The sequence below is a fragment of the Parastagonospora nodorum genome (genome assembly GCF_000146915.1).
Source record: "Parastagonospora nodorum SN15 chromosome Unknown scaffold_6, whole genome shotgun sequence".
Taxonomy (NCBI): domain Eukaryota; kingdom Fungi; phylum Ascomycota; class Dothideomycetes; order Pleosporales; family Phaeosphaeriaceae; genus Parastagonospora; species Parastagonospora nodorum.
Genome location: NW_001884554.1, coordinates 31748 through 48792, shown reverse-complemented (window position 1 = coordinate 48792; position 17045 = coordinate 31748). Strand labels below are relative to the sequence as shown.

The window sequence follows — 17045 nt, the reverse complement described above, 5'->3', positions numbered from 1 at the left end:
CACAACTGCTGCCGATAAATTGGGCAACGGATAAGTTGATTTTGACGAATTGAAAGCATTTGTGGCCGCAGTGTTTCTTGGAAGGATAGACCCACTACGTGAAGCAGACGTGCCAGTTGAGATGGATTGACCACTGGCTGAGGCTACCCAGGCCAGAAAGGCGGTTGTAAATAAAACCATGATAGACGAAAATTTAAATGATGAAGTTGTGTTTAGATAACCGACGAGTAGCATGAGGCTCTTATACTACGAAAGTGAGCAGATCGTAAAGCAAGAATCTGAACACACGTCCTCGCTTTCAACACCAAAGTTCCTTTACAAAGAGACAGAATAACTGTAGCAGTAAGACCAAGAAGTCGGCAAAGCTTTTATTGTCATTCGCTAAGTAGTTTCGTTCGTATTTTCTGAACGACAAAGAAACAAAGACGGAACCTGCTAGCACAATGCTATATCTAAAGAACATTAAACCTGTGCCAATAATCTACGCATTGCGGCGGTCAGGTAGCATTTCACTAGCTTTGCAGCTTCTAATAGCCGGGTTTTGATCAGCCCTGCCGTCAATTGCGCGTTCTGTGCCTTGTCGTCACTCTAGATATAAACCCTACCCACTACCACCTCTTCCACATACGACCATAGGACGTTGACAACAAGGCTTCCCGTTCGCTCAGCCATATTTAAGCAACGTACCGGAGGGTTAGTAGTTAAGTGGGTGACCATTAGCGAATCTCCTCTGTTGTATGTTTTTGGATTTTTTTGGGCTGTGGTTTGGTGTGGGGATAGTGGAGACCAGATGACTCGCGAATGTAGAGAATGAACATGAAGGTTGTTCATGGTTGGTCAAATTTTTCTATGCTAGGCTTTACATAAACTGTAATGTAAGGCGAGGACGTGGAAATTCTCCTTGATCTTGCTGATGACAAAGCCTTCAATACTTCATCCAATCGTCGTGAATATAGTCTATCATCTACCTGTAGTGTGTCACAACAGTCACCAGCACCCCATCTCCCCGCTGTACCATTTCCGTAAAACCTAGAAGCCCCATTTCCCCACCACCTCACTCCCCATGCCTAACCTGAACCCACTCCTCCGAACCCTCAAAAGCCTCTAGACCCCCCTCACCCTCCCCTACCATACGCCTAACCCCTCAAGCAGGTCTTCATACTGACACCGTTCCTCCATCCATGTATCCTGCCAATCCCCCACCTCCGTCTCCAACTTCGCAATCCTCTCACCATCAGCCTGGACCCTCCTCGCCATAGCAGCGCGCAGTTTGTTATACGACCCTTCATGACAGGCGCTCTGGCACGAAGCGGATTCGAGCCATGCCTTCAATGTGTCCTTCTCTTGATCTTGAGAGGCAAGGAGTGCGCGCTGCATGGCGATGGTTTTGGTCATGGTAGCGAGTTCGTGCGCTTTGAAGCGGATTTGAAGGGCGAGGTCGAGGCCGTCGGCGTCTTTTGCTGATATGCTGGAGTTCAGACGTGCGATTTCGGCCTTCAGGGAGATATTCTCTTGGATGAGTGAGTCCATGGCGTTGGCGAGGACTAGATGTCTTCAGTAAAGCATTGGATATAGGGTGGAGAAAGTAAACTTACTGAAGGTGCTTAGGATGACATGTGCTGATTCTGGAATGTCTGAACTTGGCAGTGATGGGCTAGAGTGTAGGCTGAATAGCTTCAAACTGTTGTTAGGCTTCAAGTGTATCGTAAGATGGCCCTGGGGGTGTCCAGGATGCTGTATGTGGATTTGATGAATAGGGAGAGAGACAGAGCACAGGAGCAATTTATATATATCACCAGGTGAGTTCGTAAAATCCAGTAAATTTTTCACGTTCTACACAATTGCATCCATGGTAGCATTGGTTTGATTTCCCACCGATTCGAGTTGGAGGCTGCTCGACTGATAAGCTTCTTCCATGGTATGGCAGGCGACAGAACCATGGTTCGCAGCTAGAATATTATGATTAGTACTACGATCAGCAAATCAGACGCCCATACCGCGGTAACAGGTCGGTTAGCCTACGTGTCAATTCGGAAATGGGGCTCAAAATTTTTGTTTTCTAACTTTTGGACCTATACTAGTCTACCCAGACTTGAGAAGTAGAGCTACTATCCGCTCCTGTGTTCTCAGATGAGATAAATCCAGCCCGCTATCATTGATAGCTTACAACGAGAGAGGAGCAATTTTCTTATTCGTCCAGCTGAACGTAGTTAGCAGGGAAGAGACCAGACTTTCCGTTGTAGCTTCCGAGCCACCAGTCCTCATCGGGAAATTCCTTTGAAATGGGTTAGCGTAGGCACAAGTTTTTCCAAGTATGGAACTTACAACTCCTGTGATTGTTGCATTCTCCGGGAAGCTGATCTCATTATCTTCCGCGGCCTCGTAGTCGTAAAGGGCGGTCGCAGTTGGTCCCGAACTGCCGGCCGACTGAGGCGGTGCAGCGACAGGCTCAGGTTCTGCAGCTGATGGATGCGAAGGTAGAGGTGGTGCAGCGGCACCACCAGATGGCTCATCATCCTCTACCAATTCCACATAGTTGGCTGGAAATAAACCGCGCTCGCCCTGGGAGTTGGTACCCATCCACCAATCCTCATCTACCATGTCAATGTCGGTGACATACTCGCCCTCGCGCAGCTCGACCTCATTGTCCTCGGCCTTTTCATAGTCGTACGAGATGATGGCACGCTTTCCAGAGTCGCCATTCTCATCGTGACCAGATGCAAGGGCGGCACCGGCAGCGACACCAGCGACAGCTGCACCACCAAAAGTCGCAGCCGCAACAGCGGCGCCAGCACTACGAGCGGGATCCTTTGCTTCGACTCGCGGCTCAGGTGACAAGTCGCGCGCTTGCTGGGCAGCGTGATCCAGCGAGCGGTTCGGCATAGGCGGCGCCTTCTCCTCAGCAGGCGACATTTCCTCGGGTTCCCTTCCACGTCCAACGGGCATTGCAATACGCACAGGAGAGCCTGCAGGCTCAGGAGAAGGGCTGCGTCGTTGCGGTGGGGGCGAGGACATGCGCTGATGCTGCACTGCTGGCACATCTTCGTCGTCTGACTCTGGCTCCTTGGGTCGCGAGGGTAGACCGGGCATAGGGACGCCACGACCACCAGCGTTAGGCTTACTGGAGTTGTCGAGAGGTGGTGGGCTCGCACCTCGTGGCTCGGGTACAGGGCGTGAAGATGCTGCACCCATGGGTGGACCGCCTACAAAGCGATCCTTCAATGAACTGACACCACCTGCTGCTGGCGAGGCCGGTTCCTCCCTTTGAGGCTCTCCGCTTGTGCGTTGCTCGCTGAGATTGCTCGCCACAGACGCACCGGTTTTGGTAGTTTGAACAGGTGCCCACGACTTTCCGGCATAACCACTCTGCCAGCCACCACCACTCTTTTGATCCTGGATGGGAGATGGCCGAGCAGCTGGAGAGCTCGCACTTCCGCCCTGAGCAGCTTTCTTCTCGGCCCAGATTTGAGCTGGCGTCTTGCCACCTTCATCCGCAAATGTCTTGCTGGCAGCCCCAACGATCGGCGCCGCGACCACTGGCTTTGCTCCAAAGCCACCGGGCGTTGGGGCCTTGGTGCCGGTGAACGCGCTTGCACCAGCAAATTTGTTGGCAACCTTGGGCTTGGGCAGGCTCGTGAGTCTCTCGGGCTGCTGGCTGAATGCAGATGATCTTTCTGCAAGGGATTTTGGCCTCTCATCCTCGTCGTTGTTGGATGCGCCAGTCGCTGCTGGAGACAGACCAGATGCCGGAGGCCCAGCATTGGCCTTGGCGCGGATAGCAGCGATGTCGACCTTTCCAATAGGCTCATATGCGCCCTTTACTACAGTTGGCCGGTCGTCTTGTTTTTCCTTTGCCTGCGCCCTGATAGCGGCAATGTCAACCTTCCCAACTGGCTGGTAAGCACCTCGTACAACCTCGGGGCGGTCGTTCTGCGATGTCGATGGCTGCGAGCGGGTGGACTCGTCCCTCTTGGAAGTAAGCTCACGCTCATGTTGACCTTCGTTGGCTGATATGCAGACTGGACCTTTTCCAGCTGCGACCGTGAGACCTGTGGTGCATCACTGCCCCATCCGTCGGCGTCTTCATCCCCCCTTCCGGCAGGGGCCCTTTGTCGTCCGAGTGGGTTGAAGCCCTGGCCTCCTCCTCCAATAGATGTGGGTGTGAAGACTGGTTTCTTTGCGGCGACGGGAGGCGGACCGCCTGAGGAGGGAATGTCCGCAGCACCGCCGTACTTTGCGCCCGAGGCATCGGCAACTTTCTGGACGATCTTTTCGGGGGTGAGGTCTGCATCCGAGCGTGCGGTGACTTGCACGTGGTAGCCCTGGCCAACGTCAGCGGGTCGTGGTGGAATCGGCGGTGGTTGTACGTACGTGCAGAAGCTTAGAGACGACTGTGAGATGGCTTCCAAAGTAGCCCTTTGTTCGCTCTGGGACGCCCTCGCCGCACTGGATGTGTCATTAGTACCGCGTCATCTGTAGTGCATCGCCAATGCTTACCCAGGCGATCAGGACATTCTTCGGCAGCGATGTGTTAGGATCCTTGACCTTGACAAATGCGAATTGAATGCGTCCGTCTGAGAACTCGTCGACCAAGTCAATCAGTTCTCCCTCTATGTTGGGTCAGCCTCCTGTTCTCCCAAGCACTGCGCTTCCGAGTTGCCGGCCTCGAGCATCTCAGCCCAAGAGTGGGTCCGACACCGCCTCGAGGCAGTGTAGAGCACTCTGGGCAGATGCTCAGAGTCGCTACAATGGAGGCAGCCTATCGCCGGGTGTTGATTGCACATACCTCCGGTGCTTTGGACCTTCAATACGCTCTCTTTGCCTCCGTCGCTCTGAAATGCGCTGACTAGTGGGGCAGCTACGGCAAAGACAGCCCATTGGCCGTATGTTGGCGAGCTCGCTTGGGCACCGGACGGCGGCGGGGAGTTGACGACGTTCTGGTAGCTGCGGGTGATGTTTGGGCCGTTGCTGGAGGTGTTGAGCGACGCCATGGTGAAGTGCGGGTGGGGGAGCTGCTATGTGCGGCAGACAGGCGGAGGCGAGGATGGGAAGAAGGAGAGAAGGAAAGAGAGGGACGGGGGACAATTGCAGTGGAAAGCTCCCTCTATACACGCACTAATTGTCTGACAAAGTGCTCGGGCGTGTTCGTATGTGTACGTGAAGTTAGCAGCACAGCCTCTGGCAGCCACGAATGCCCAATCCAACTTCGTCATCCGCCAAGATGACCCTAGCTCACCGCACTTCCCGGCGATTGGCCCTCGAGCACGTCGGCCTCACTCGCGTGATTCGCTGAGCTGGCTCTGCACTACCTCACATCGCCTGAGCCAGGCTTGACAGCTCCTGCGTCCTTCAGCTACCGCCTTGACCTGACCCTTGACCTGACTACTTTACACCGAGCGCATCCATCTGTTCCCGCGACACACCTAGATTGCATCGTGCCTTCCGCCTCGCGCGCAGCTCCTTCCCACCCACCACACGCACCCTGGGCCCTGGACCCTCATTCCGCTCTCCCCATGTCTGCAGCCTGCCGTGTAGCGCTGTGAGGCTCTCGTGAGCTTCGCATGCCGGCGGGTCAAGTCACCATGGCGGAGCGCGAGTCTAGCGTAGCTTCCTCGACCGACTTTTATGAAACCGCGGCAAAGCCCGTGATGACAGCGAACACCGCGCAGCGTCATGTGGCTGCAGCGAAGCGCAAGGCAGAAGACGACTCTTCTGCGCACGACAAGAAGCGCAGGTTGGCTTCTCCTTTCTCTCCCGTCTCAAGTGCCTTGAGACCATGCGCTGGGCTCCCACCAGCCGTGTGGCAGCATGTCTTCCTTTTCTGTTCGCTCGCAGACCTGGGTCGGTTGATGCAAGTCAACCGATCGTTTCTTTCATGTCTTACAGACGTGCATAATGTCCCTGTATCCAAGCCAGACTCTGCATGTCTGCGTCTCCTAAAGTCCGAGTCTGTATGGGCCTCTGCCCGCAATGCACTTTCTCCTAGACCGCCGAAGCCATTTCCGGGCTTCACTGAGCTGCAGATGTGGCAGCTGGCGTGGTCACCACGATGCCAGTTTTGCGGCAAGTCTAATTCGTTTTCACCTGGTGAGAAGATCTGGCAGAAAGGGCCCGGCAGCAGCGGTGTCCGCACCATCTGGCCCTTTGGCATAAGAGTGTGCGGACCGTGTTTGATGCAGCGATGTCAAACAGTGAGTTGCACCTGCCTTCTCATGGATCGCGACTGACTCTTCAGGAAACGAGCCTCCTCTTCTCCGCTGCATCAGCACTCCGACCCGCGCTCCCATTTGCACTCATCACCAACGAGCACAACTACATCCCCGCGCACATTCTGCAGTCCGCGAACACACCTCCCGACGTCGAAATTGGCAAATACTACTACAAAATACATGTCGAGGAGATTACCCATGAGCTCAACCATGCGCTGAGTCTCGGCACTGCGGCAGCCGAAGAATGGTCCAAAGGACTCGATGCCAAAGGCAGGGAGCGGATGAAGGTTGCTGACAACTGGGAGAGATGGGAGGCTAGGCACCATCAAGAACGGAGTCGCGCACCTTCTGTGACCTCAACGTTTGTAGCAGGCTCGCGCGAAGAGCCATCAAGATCCCCAACGCGACACTCGTCACCAATTATCCATACTCCGGTCCCAATCGGTACGTATACCTCTGCTCGCTGTCCTGTTCAGTGCAGCACCGGTAGACCTGCGAACGCCACGACCTCATTGCCCATTCTAACTGCTGCAGCTCCATCTTCGCAATTTGCCCAACCGCGGCCGCCAACTGTTCCACCACAGATTTCCACCCCACAGCCGGGGCAGAATGGAAGCACGCAACCATCGCACCAAAGAAACCTTCACGATGCGAACGAAGCCAAGGCCAGCCGGAAGACAGACATTGAGCGGCGGTGCCAGCATATGAGCCCTCCCATTCCTCCAAACATTTTGCGACACATGGATTCCTTCAAGGCAGCTATACAGATCTCGCAGCCAATGAACGACTACGCCTGGAGTGTGCTGCAGCCTCGCTTACTGGCCCAACTTCCTGCTGCCCAACAGGCAGAGGCTAACCACGTGTCACACGCGGCTTCGCTTTCCACAAAACCTGCAGAGCGCCGCTTTACGGATGCCAACTCCAAAGAAGCGAAGGAGGCCATGGACCGGGAGTGGGAAGAATCACAACGACCAATCCGCGACAGGCTCAGCGCCATAGCGGACGACTTCATCCATCAGGACTGGGACCAGGGCAAAGCTCTTACCTTTGACAACTGCCCAAAGTTTGCGGCCGACCTCCTTACACACGTTCGACGCAGATTCAACGAGACTTCGACTGCAGACTTTGTTACGCCGCCAGCACACCACGATCCCCACTGATGATGCAGCCGCCAAGCCTAAGCTTGTCTTAGAGAACATGAAATGGGTCTATGATAATAAGATCAAGCCACTGACTGAACAGTTTCGCAAGGATCTTTTCTTCTGTAATGGGCAGGACTGCGAAAGCAGTGCAAGGCCCTATGGTTTTTGAAGGTGTTGTGCAGCATTTCGGTGCCAAACACACTCATGCTTTTTAGCAGTGGTAACGTAGTGGTGGCTTTGGAGAGAAGCAGAGTGGCCAGAGGAAACTCCATTCCATCCGGATCCTGTATCTGTCCAAGCCTTCCATCATCCCCATGTTTCCAATGGTCCAGGCTACACCGGCCACTTTGGCGGTTACTCCCGTGCTGGAACGGCTACTCCACACATGCCAACCCACATGCCGCAGGCCAGCCCGGGTCCGTATTATGGAGGTAACTACAATGGTCCATTTCATCCGCCGCAGACCCCTGGCGCCCCGATCGCTGGATACGACTACAGTCAACAATTTGGCACTCCAGTGGATCATTATGGATTCGCAGCTATGGGACCTCCGGGGTATGTTAACCAAGTAGGATCCAATTCGTACATGCCATCGCCCGCTATGGTCAATCCTGGTATAGCGCCACCGCCAGCTATGCCCCCACCTGGACACGTCGTCCCAGATCTCAACCCAAATAACGCCGAAGATGCTGGTCACAGCACTAGTCTGTTTGACAAGCAAGTAAGTACTGTCATCGAAACCAGTCAGGACATATGGAAGGCTACATCCGGAGTCAAGGACATGCCAAACAGCCTCCGGATCTACGTTTTGCTACATCGTGTCATTTCAAAGTTCCATGTTGAGTTCAATTATGAACCGAACCTGAATCACTTTATCGATGCTTTCTCCAATCACGAGACCCCCAAAGGCCTTAAGCTTGCTCCTGGCCTTTCCTGTAAGGCATGTCAGGTGGGAGCCACTCACCAACTGACCGGTGCCTACTATGCCAAACCGGCAGAGAGAAAGACGTACACTGCACTGAATTTGCTGTTGCATTTCAGAACGCAGCACCTGACCCCCCTGCCCTACAACACAGGTTATGGACAGCAGACCCACACTTCTGATTGGAAAGAGGACATGATCGAACTTCCAGGTGAACGTTTCATCTCGGGCCTCATGCACGCACCCGGAATGGATGATGAGAAGCTACTCATGATAGCAACTGTCTTTCCAAGCTTATTTCCCATGCCACTGCCGAAAATCGGGGTAATTGACAGCAATGGTAACGGTCTTATTTCGCCGCCTTTGACTGGGACGAAAGATGCTACAACGGTCAATGGGTCGACTAGCGACGCTCCTACCAAGTCGGGCCCATCATCCCGTGCATCCGCTCAAAGAGAGTCGCCAGCGATACCACGCCCAGTAGAGGATGAGTATGCACCCCCACATCTGCTATTGCCAGCACAAGTCGCTAACTTTGCAAGCTCCACACGAAGGCAACACTCTCATCGAGACAGCCCGCCCAGCGATCGTAGACAGCGCGTGTATGCTGAATCCGCGCTACTATGTAAGTACTTAATCTGGCAAATCTCAATGCAACGTCAAAGCTAATGGCCGCGTCCGTCAGATGGCAAGGGACGATGTGGATGACGATTACCATCATCGTTCACGAGATTATGTGGATCATGCTCCAAGCCCCAGGATCGTGCATACAGGCCCAGCCTATGGGGAGTACACTGGACGCCGTACAGCTTTCCGAGAGTATGAGCGACTGTATGGTCCGCCTCCAGACGAAATCATCTACGCGCAACCGCGCGAAGGGAGCCATGGTCGAGAATATGGCGCGTATCCTCGACAAGCGCGATACTATGGAGAGGACGATGCTCAACTAGAAAGACGGTATGCCAGGGAACCACAACAGCGAGACAGTGCTTTCAGGAAGAGGCAAATCCGCAGCGGATCGATTCCTGGAAGACTTTGTCCCTGGTCAAGCTTCGACAAATGAAGCTCCCCGGCCGCCCTCTGCGCAACATCCCGAGACAGGACCACAAACTCCCGCCGTGGAGAGCTCCGAAGGTGTACGTTTTACGTCGCCTCCGCCACCAAACGCTCCAAGCACGAAGGACCCAGAAGCTTTACCTCGACAAATGCCAGCACCGCTCCCTAGGCCTCCTTCGACGGTATCTAATGGCTCTAGGTACGAGGAATACCATCCACATGGTCGTCATATCCCGACGCCAGAGTCTGCAGGACCTTCAAGAAGACCTGGACCGCATCGCCGAAGGGACAGGCCGCATGAGCAGCGGATGCCATCCAAATATTAATCGATACATGAGCGTAGCTCGTGATGAACCTTATGGTCGTGGTCCCAGCATGAGTCGCTCGCAGAGTCGAAGATACGAAGAGCAGCGTCGCAGGATCGACCAGCAAGAAACTCCGCAGCCCAATGCGGACCATGATTATGAGCCAGCTTACTCCAGAGATCATAGCGTAGAAAATGCGTCACCAGACGATCGCTTTCACCCTCGACCGACGCCACGCGAATATGTCTCTGTTCAAGATCGCTTGCACCACTTTTCGCCACCGCGTTTCCGTTATGATGAGCCGCGCGGACCACCTCCGGTCTATATCGACGAGTACGGATACGAAGTCGTTATGCGTCGCGAGCCACGGCATGCACGTGGTTCATACGCACCCGCCTACCATCCGCCACCGGCTCGTTACGATGCCGATCGATACGAGTATCTCCCATACGAACGTCCTCACCCGCAGAGGTACAACAGTCGTGGGGAGTATGCGTATTACGAAGATAGGGAGAGGGAAAGGATCTTACCAAGGCGGCCTGCCCCTGCTTCTGAAGCTGAGCCTGAACCATACGAAACGGCTGGGCCAGACATCAAGGTAGAATCGGCACCTGTTCCGATGCCACCTGAAGGACCCTAGATGAGGACCGTTGGGTGTTTACAATTTGGATTTGTTTCGGTGTTTGCTTTGTTGATGGACATACCCCGGAGGCCCTTTTGATGATTTTACGAAAGTAATTGTATACGTGATAGCCTGATCACTGCACGCTAGCGCCGGGAGGTAATTTGAAGTTTCGGTCTTTAGGTAGGAGCAGGCTTTGAACTGGTTGAATGATGACGAACCTTTCCTATCATGATTTTGTGTCTACGTCTCCTTCAAGCTGCTCACTCTTGCGATCCTCCCTTTTTCCAGCGCCCATCCTATCCACACAATCCCAATCAATACAGGAAACCCATAGAGTTGCGGTGACCCCTCGCCGAACTCTGGATCCATCCACTGCGCCCCAGGGTACAAAATGCCACTCAGACTCGACCCGTAGTACACGGTATGCAGCACGCATATCCAAGTCAGATTCGCGATTTGCACATCCGGCGAAAATGTAGAGCGTGAGAAATGCAGAACGTAGAGCGTAATTAGACCAGTGAAGAGACCCATTGACATTGTTTGCCCGTTGTGGTAGCGTGCGTGCGGGGGCCAGTTGGGGTTGTAGATGTGTGTTTCGCTAGCTGGGTTAGGTATATACTTGAGAGACGGAGGAGAGGCTTGGGGCTTGAAGCTTGGGGGCAGCTTACTTCCAGTCTGCGAGGTAGGGCGCGATTGTGGTGATAAGGGCAATTAGGGAGATGACGGATTTGCCGGGTGTGAATGTTGATGGCATTTTTTGTGTAGGTGTGTGGAGTTGTTGGTTGCTAATTTATTATGTGAGAAGGTTAAGATGCGTTTAACGAGAATTTGTAGTTTTGCGACTGGGTAGCATTTAAGATGATTGTTGCTGCCCGTGGATTGAGGTTGCACGATGCGGAGACGGGAGGATGACGTAGCATAGTGTTACGCAAGTAGCTACGGAAGTCTTACCACACATCTAATTTTGGGCTCTAAAGACTTTTGCGATATACAACCTTGGTTCACAGCATTACAAGGCTACTTTGAGTTGCTACTCTTGGGTGTATTCAGCTGCTAAAAGATTCACCCATGAAACAGTCTGATAGCGATTTATTCAACGGTAATTAGGTACACAACAGCTCCTATTGTCCGGCAAGTATAGCATCAAAATATAAGCAGATCTGTCGTTGCACTCGATAGCAGCTACGCCGGCTCTCTTTCACCTCGAATTTCAAGAGCGCTAACGCACAGAACTGCCGTGATGTCTCCTTCACCTTGCAAAAGTTTTGGCATTTCATCTTCACCGCAGAATTTCTATTGTTCCGCATACGCAATAGAGCAGCTTCCTTTGGAGACGCTATATGTTGCATGCCTCTCTTCCTCTACTCCTTTGCACCATCAACTCCTCCCTCTTCCATCCTACAACATATAAAGACTACAAACCATGTCATCCCAAGACTCCTCACCCACCACTTCCATCTTCGACTTCGACTTAGCGAGTACTTCCCACCTCTTCACCCTAGCCTCCTCACACTCCACACCATCGAAGAGTACCACTACGCCATGGTATTGTGGTACTACCAAGAGGGGCTTCGGTATCTGGAGAAGTATTAGATGTCCCCCTCACCCTCACCCTCACCCTCACCCTCACCCTCACCCTCACCCTCACCCTCACCCTCACCCTCACCCTCACCCTCACCCTCACCCTCACCCTCACCCTCACCACCACCATCATCATCAACCACTACCACACCATTCAGTCCTCAGACTTGGTCAGATTCGGCTTCGCCTCGCGTCTGGATCAGCGACGACGACGTATGGGCCAACGAAGACAACAAAGAGTGCGACACGGTGCTGACGAGCATCGAGTTGCCGCAAATCCAGGAGCTTGACCGACTTTCCGTGGACGCCGACGGGTGTCGAGTTACCGCCGCCGAGGATGTGTTGAAGGAATGAGAGGGTTTGGAGGGCCTCACAGCATCACAAGACGATCAGACATACTATATCAATGCATGAATACATTCAGCCACATCTGTTACACGTCAATCAAGCTCTCTGACTGCAGCGACTCCGCTTAGTCCATGGACCCAATGACATCCCACTCCTCCTCGACCGGCCACACAGCCTTACCTGCCAACCTAGCTTTCAGGACCTCACTCTGCGCCTCGAGTTCCTTGATATGCACGCTCTGCACACATGCCACGAGGAACATCAGGATCAGAACAGTGATGCTCGGCGCGCACACGAATATAGTCGTGGTACCCAGCAGAATCGCCAAGCGCGGGAAGTCCTCCCTCTTAGTAGCGCGATTGAGAACTGTGCCGATGGCATCGAAGATGTCGAAGGCAGCAACTGGTACATCATGATTTATGATTCGAGAAAGGAGTAAGTGCTGGGATTTACTTACTGTGCAAATTCTTGACGTAGTGCCAGGACTGCTCAGAGAGGATCAGGGTGAGCCATGTGAGATGGAATACGGGGCCGAGGAATGTGTATTCGATGATTGTCTCAGCGATGGCAAGGGCGCGGCGACATCGGAGTGATGCGGAAGGCATGGAGCAGAGTCTGTGCAGATTTTCGCGTGGGGAGAGTAGATCTGTGGGCGAGACGGCCGGGCGAAGTTGAGGATCACGGCTCATATTGGGATGGTGATGAAAAATGTTGGAGATGGGCTTGAGGTGTGTGGTACAATATGAAATGATCACTGAGAGAAAATCAGAGAGAGGCTTTGGGATAGGGATTGTAATGTTATAAGTGTCCGCTTCCTAAGATCGAAGTATGGTAGCGAACCATGGGCGGCTTCTTGCTGCCTGAGGTTCTGTGGGGAAGCCGACCGGCTGTTGAGCATCGCATTGAAATTCCAAGGCTCATATGAACTTTTGGGTGGCAACTTGGCCTTCTACTGGGTATAAAACAAGCAAGTACTCGAAACTTTGTGAGGAAAATGGTAGTTCATGCAGTGGACGGGATGACCTTCTCCTCTGTCGAGGTCGGCTGTACACCCTGAGCAGCAGCATCAATCCGATTTTGCGCAAGACGCTACGATCGTGTTAGCGGGTTCTAATGCCGATTGACTGCAGACTTACTAGCAAATTCCTCAACAGTACCGCAATGGTGACCTTGCCGATGGCAGGTACGTATATTGAAGCTTTCTCTTTGACCTCAGGCGTGAAGTTGCGCTCGCTGGAAAAGTTGATGCATACAGCCCCGTCCCGCATCTTCTCTAGTGGGACCTTGTACTTGTCGCCAGGTACTCCACTGATGACTACGTCGCTGAGCGGCAAGCAGTCGTCCAAAGTCCAGCCAGGCTTGTCGACGACTTCGTGTCTCCGCTTTCGGAGGCCGACTCCTCTTGTGAATTCTTGGACGTCGCTGATGTCGACGCTATACACGCAGGCGCCGTCGTTCGCTAGCAGCGCTGCCAGTGGCCTTCCAACGACTTCGCTCCTGTTGATCACGGTAATTGTGCGTCCGTGCAGCCTGTTGCCATATGGGAGAATGGTGTTGTATATCCTCAAGTACTCAAGAATCTTGATTACGGCCAGCGGTGTGCATGGCAATATGCTCTTCTTGGTGTTCGCCGGGTCCAAGAAGCGAATGTTCTGGTACATGTTGAAAATGTAGCGATGCGACAAACCCTCAACGTCCTTGTCGATGGAGACAATCTGTTGGAGGTATTGATCTTGTCGGTTGGCCAAAGATCGGGTAAGTAGACAATTATGCCGTCTACCTTGTCGTCGTTGTTCGCATCGATGAGGGCGTCCTCGAGGAGTTCACGGTCGACTTCGCGGAGGTCGAAAGCAAAGCCACTACTCTACGATTAGCCCTCAAATCACTTGAGAATAATAACAGAGAGCGCAAGTATTGTTGTGAATCGACGAGTGTGCTCACTTTTCAGTACACGTCTTGCCTGTCCACTCAGCATATACACGAGCAGCGGGATCGGAGCTCGAAAGGAACCCGACAAGGAGCGGCTTTCGCTCAATCTTGCTCAAGCCATCTCTCACTTCCTCCAGAAGACTTTTGGCAATGTTGTTGGCAAGGACGACCTTGCAATTGGGCTTGTCTTCGGCCATGGCGGGGTAGTCTGGTCGGTTGGGATTGGGATGTGGAACTGTACCAGAGGCGTGATGGTGGTGTTTTATGGGGGGGAAACTTGTGATAGTCAGCCGCAAGCCATGCAAAGTCTTTCAGGTCACCCAGAAGCTCAACTCCCGCGCAATTAACTCGATTCAAGCGACTGCCGCGTTTCCAAGTAACCTTTTTTGAGACTGCCCCACCTCCCCGATACCGGCCAATCAGCACCACCGCGATCCCGTAACGTCATCGCACCGCAACTTTCCCAAGCGCGTGCTCACGACGCATTCAACACTTACTTGCGAAGACGCGCTGTTATAATGTCAGACATTCAGCAGTATCTGCTGGACTATGACAGGAACAAGAAGGAGGCGACCGAGACTGCACAGAAGAGTGCGACGCGTGAGTTTGGCGGGGCATGGTGCGACGGAAGAGCGCTGATAGCTGGTAGGACTCAAAGATGGACAATTGAAGCTCATCAGCCTCGTGACTGATCTCGGCGAGTATTTGAATAGCGAAGATGGCGCCACGCGTTCTAAGAGTGAGTTTGCAACACAGATAGCTTTTATCCATGCTGATAGTAGCGTAGCCATGTCGTATCTCGCGGAGGTGCTCGCCTCGACACCACAAAAAGTGCTGGTCTCTCCAGCAGCGTACGTCGATTCCTCAGTTCGCTCTCTTGTACCGAGTCTCTTTATCCAGCCGTATACCAAGCCGTATGCCAAGCCGCACTTGCCCTTCGATGCCGATAAGCCCATCAAGGTTCATGCTTATGGTTCTTGAGAAAGCATAGCAGGTGTCTGAGGACCGGAAATCGGAACTATTGTGTGCAGATGCATGTGCAACTTAGATTCTATAATTATGCGTTGTGGTGGCAAGGAAGCTAACAAACCTATCAGGTAACCTCCTATGCGACTTTACACTCTCAAGAACCGAAGACAGCGAAGGCTTGGGATCCTGCGCGAAAGCACTCATAGCTTTGGAAGAGCTTGGAAAATGGGACGATGTTCGAGTGGTTGGCATAATCGAAGCGTTACTCACGAATACCCACCCATTGCGCCAGTTCAAGCAGCAGAGTGAACGGTATCCCGTGCTGCGACTGGTCGATACTCTCATGGCCAAGTACCGAGAAGCTTTACGAGAACACCACGAGTCTAGACCGGATTTCATGTCACGTTTCATTGCATACTTCGATGGCGAGAAGGACCCACGGAACCTGATGGTAGTCTTCTCTATCCTAAAAGTACCTATGACGGAGTGGAACATTGGCGCGGACGCCCAGGAACTCTTTGATGCTGTTTTCAACTACTTCCCTATCACGTTTCGACCACCGCCAGATGATCCCTACGGTATCACAGCTCAGGACCTGAAAGACCGTCTAAAGGACTGTATATCATCCACCGCGGACTTTGCACCCTACGCGTTTCCGGCTCTGCTTGACAAGCTCGACTCAACATCAATGAACACCAAGCGAGACGTCCTTCAAACAATTACCGCGTCGGTCACAGAGTACGGCCCACGCACGGTTTCGCTCTACTCGATAACGCTGTGGGATGCGTTGAAGTTTGAAATTTTGAAGGTAGAACAAGAGGATCTCGCCGAGGAAGCACTGGCAGCATTGGCTGCTATTGCGAAGGCGCTGTCTCAAGGCACGAGTGGCCCACTCAACGCATACTTACGACCAATCATCAAAGAATGTAACGAACACCTTGAAGATGCGCCAACCAAGCAATCACAGGCCGCCGCTCGGATACTGAAGAGCATCGCCAACGTATCAGCAGAGGTCACCAACATTCTTTTAGCTGGAGTCTTACCCACCATGTTTCTCTTGTTTCAGAACGCAGATACCATGGCCAAGCGGAGAGGACTATTGGAAGTCCTTGTCCAGCTCATCCGGGCAAACATTGATGTCTATGGCGATTGGCGTGTGATAGGACCTGCTGGAGACCAAGTTGAGAGCAATGCTTTAGCCAAGTTCCGCGAAGACGCCCTGAAGATCATGCTTGACGGTTTGAGAACTGCACCAGCAAAGGAAGTCTCGTTTCGACTAGTGTGCCTAGATGGTCTATTGCAATTGTCGAAAGCACGGCAGCTGCTACGAGACGAGGATGTCAGCGAGATCATCCAGCTCCTACACTATATCGTCATCCACGAAGAGCCATATGGCAAAGATGAGGTCAAAGTGGCTGCGATCAATGGCATCGTCGAGATCGCCCACCAAAAGCCACAAGTAGTTGTTGACAAAGCCTTCCCCGCGTTTCTCGCACAATTACCCGACACCGATGCCGATGGTCAAAGAGATTACCTCACCGTATTGGAGGCTTTCGCGAAGCTTGCTGGTGAAGAACAAGTTTTCGATACCGTTCTACTGCGACTAAAGAACAAGTTCAGTGTAGCTGTAAAGCAGGACGCGACTACTGAGTACGTGGTCGCATTGCTCTCGGCTATCCTCTACGCCCTCAACAAGGGCGAGGCAAAGTTGGCACAAGCCTCAGAAAAGTCCAGCTACTACAACGATATCGCCTTGCCTCTGTTACAACGTGCTTCAGATGCCAATACTTCTCATAAAGCCTTCGAGGACGAGAAGACAATGGACCTAGTCGGACGCATATGCAACCTCATCATACGGCCACAATCCACTGAGCAACAAAATGCCGTTGCAGCGGAAGTTTACACACTTTTTCGGGGGACGCCGCAGCTTGAGCTGGCACCATTCAACGTTAATGCCTC

At 53.0% G+C, this 17045-nt stretch overlaps 8 protein-coding genes across 8 annotated transcripts in view; 3 read left to right on the top strand and 5 right to left on the bottom strand.

Annotated features, from left to right (window-relative positions):
* Window positions 1–1125: 1125 nt before the first annotated feature.
* On the bottom strand, window positions 1126–1530 carry SNOG_04102 (hypothetical protein; the record flags this gene model as incomplete). Its single annotated transcript, XM_001794476.1, has 1 exon — window positions 1126–1530. The coding sequence occupies one exon, from the start codon at window positions 1528–1530 to the stop codon at window positions 1126–1128; it is 405 nt and encodes a 134-aa protein (XP_001794528.1).
* A 499-nt stretch (window positions 1531–2029) lies between these two features.
* On the bottom strand, window positions 2030–4991 carry SNOG_04101 (hypothetical protein; the record flags this gene model as incomplete). Its single annotated transcript, XM_001794475.1, is given in 6 exon segments — window positions 2030–2275; window positions 2326–3969; window positions 3987–4322; window positions 4372–4446; window positions 4498–4610; window positions 4787–4991. 6 exon segments carry the CDS (start codon window positions 4989–4991, stop codon window positions 2189–2191), a joined length of 2460 nt encoding a protein of 819 aa, XP_001794527.1. The 3' UTR covers window positions 2030–2188.
* A 591-nt stretch (window positions 4992–5582) lies between these two features.
* SNOG_04100 (hypothetical protein) lies at window positions 5583–9223 on the top strand (the record flags this gene model as incomplete). The annotated part of the gene is made up of 6 exons (XM_001794474.1): window positions 5583–6155; window positions 6236–6523; window positions 6809–7297; window positions 7332–7497; window positions 7684–8597; window positions 8939–9223. 6 exons carry the CDS (start codon window positions 5583–5585, stop codon window positions 9221–9223), a joined length of 2715 nt encoding a protein of 904 aa, XP_001794526.1.
* Window positions 9224–10499: 1276 nt separating this feature from the next.
* On the bottom strand, window positions 10500–11013 carry SNOG_04098 (hypothetical protein; the record flags this gene model as incomplete). The annotated part of the gene is made up of 2 exons (XM_001794473.1): window positions 10500–10857; window positions 10928–11013. The coding sequence occupies 2 exons, from the start codon at window positions 11011–11013 to the stop codon at window positions 10500–10502; spliced, it is 444 nt and encodes a 147-aa protein (XP_001794525.1).
* A 669-nt stretch (window positions 11014–11682) lies between these two features.
* Window positions 11683–12194, top strand: SNOG_04097 (hypothetical protein; the record flags this gene model as incomplete). Its single annotated transcript, XM_001794472.1, has 2 exons — window positions 11683–11845; window positions 12016–12194. 2 exons carry the CDS (start codon window positions 11683–11685, stop codon window positions 12192–12194), a joined length of 342 nt encoding a protein of 113 aa, XP_001794524.1.
* A 118-nt stretch (window positions 12195–12312) lies between these two features.
* On the bottom strand, window positions 12313–13086 carry SNOG_04096 (hypothetical protein; the record flags this gene model as incomplete). The annotated part of the gene is made up of 3 exons (XM_001794471.1): window positions 12313–12590; window positions 12646–12834; window positions 13029–13086. The coding sequence occupies 3 exons, from the start codon at window positions 13084–13086 to the stop codon at window positions 12313–12315; spliced, it is 525 nt and encodes a 174-aa protein (XP_001794523.1).
* Window positions 13087–13288: 202 nt separating this feature from the next.
* On the bottom strand, window positions 13289–14314 carry SNOG_04095 (hypothetical protein; the record flags this gene model as incomplete). Its single annotated transcript, XM_001794470.1, has 3 exons — window positions 13289–13903; window positions 13969–14047; window positions 14130–14314. The coding sequence occupies 3 exons, from the start codon at window positions 14312–14314 to the stop codon at window positions 13289–13291; spliced, it is 879 nt and encodes a 292-aa protein (XP_001794522.1).
* A 321-nt stretch (window positions 14315–14635) lies between these two features.
* SNOG_04094 (hypothetical protein) overlaps window positions 14636–17045 on the top strand; it is a gene marked incomplete at both ends in the record, with an annotated part of 3197 nt that continues 787 nt past the window's right edge. Inside the window, 3 exons of the mRNA XM_001794469.1 lie at window positions 14636–14717; window positions 14767–14968; window positions 15246–17034. Coding sequence (XP_001794521.1) covers window positions 14636–14717; window positions 14767–14968; window positions 15246–17034 — 2073 coding nt within the window. The remainder of the gene's footprint in view (window positions 14718–14766; window positions 14969–15245; window positions 17035–17045) is intronic.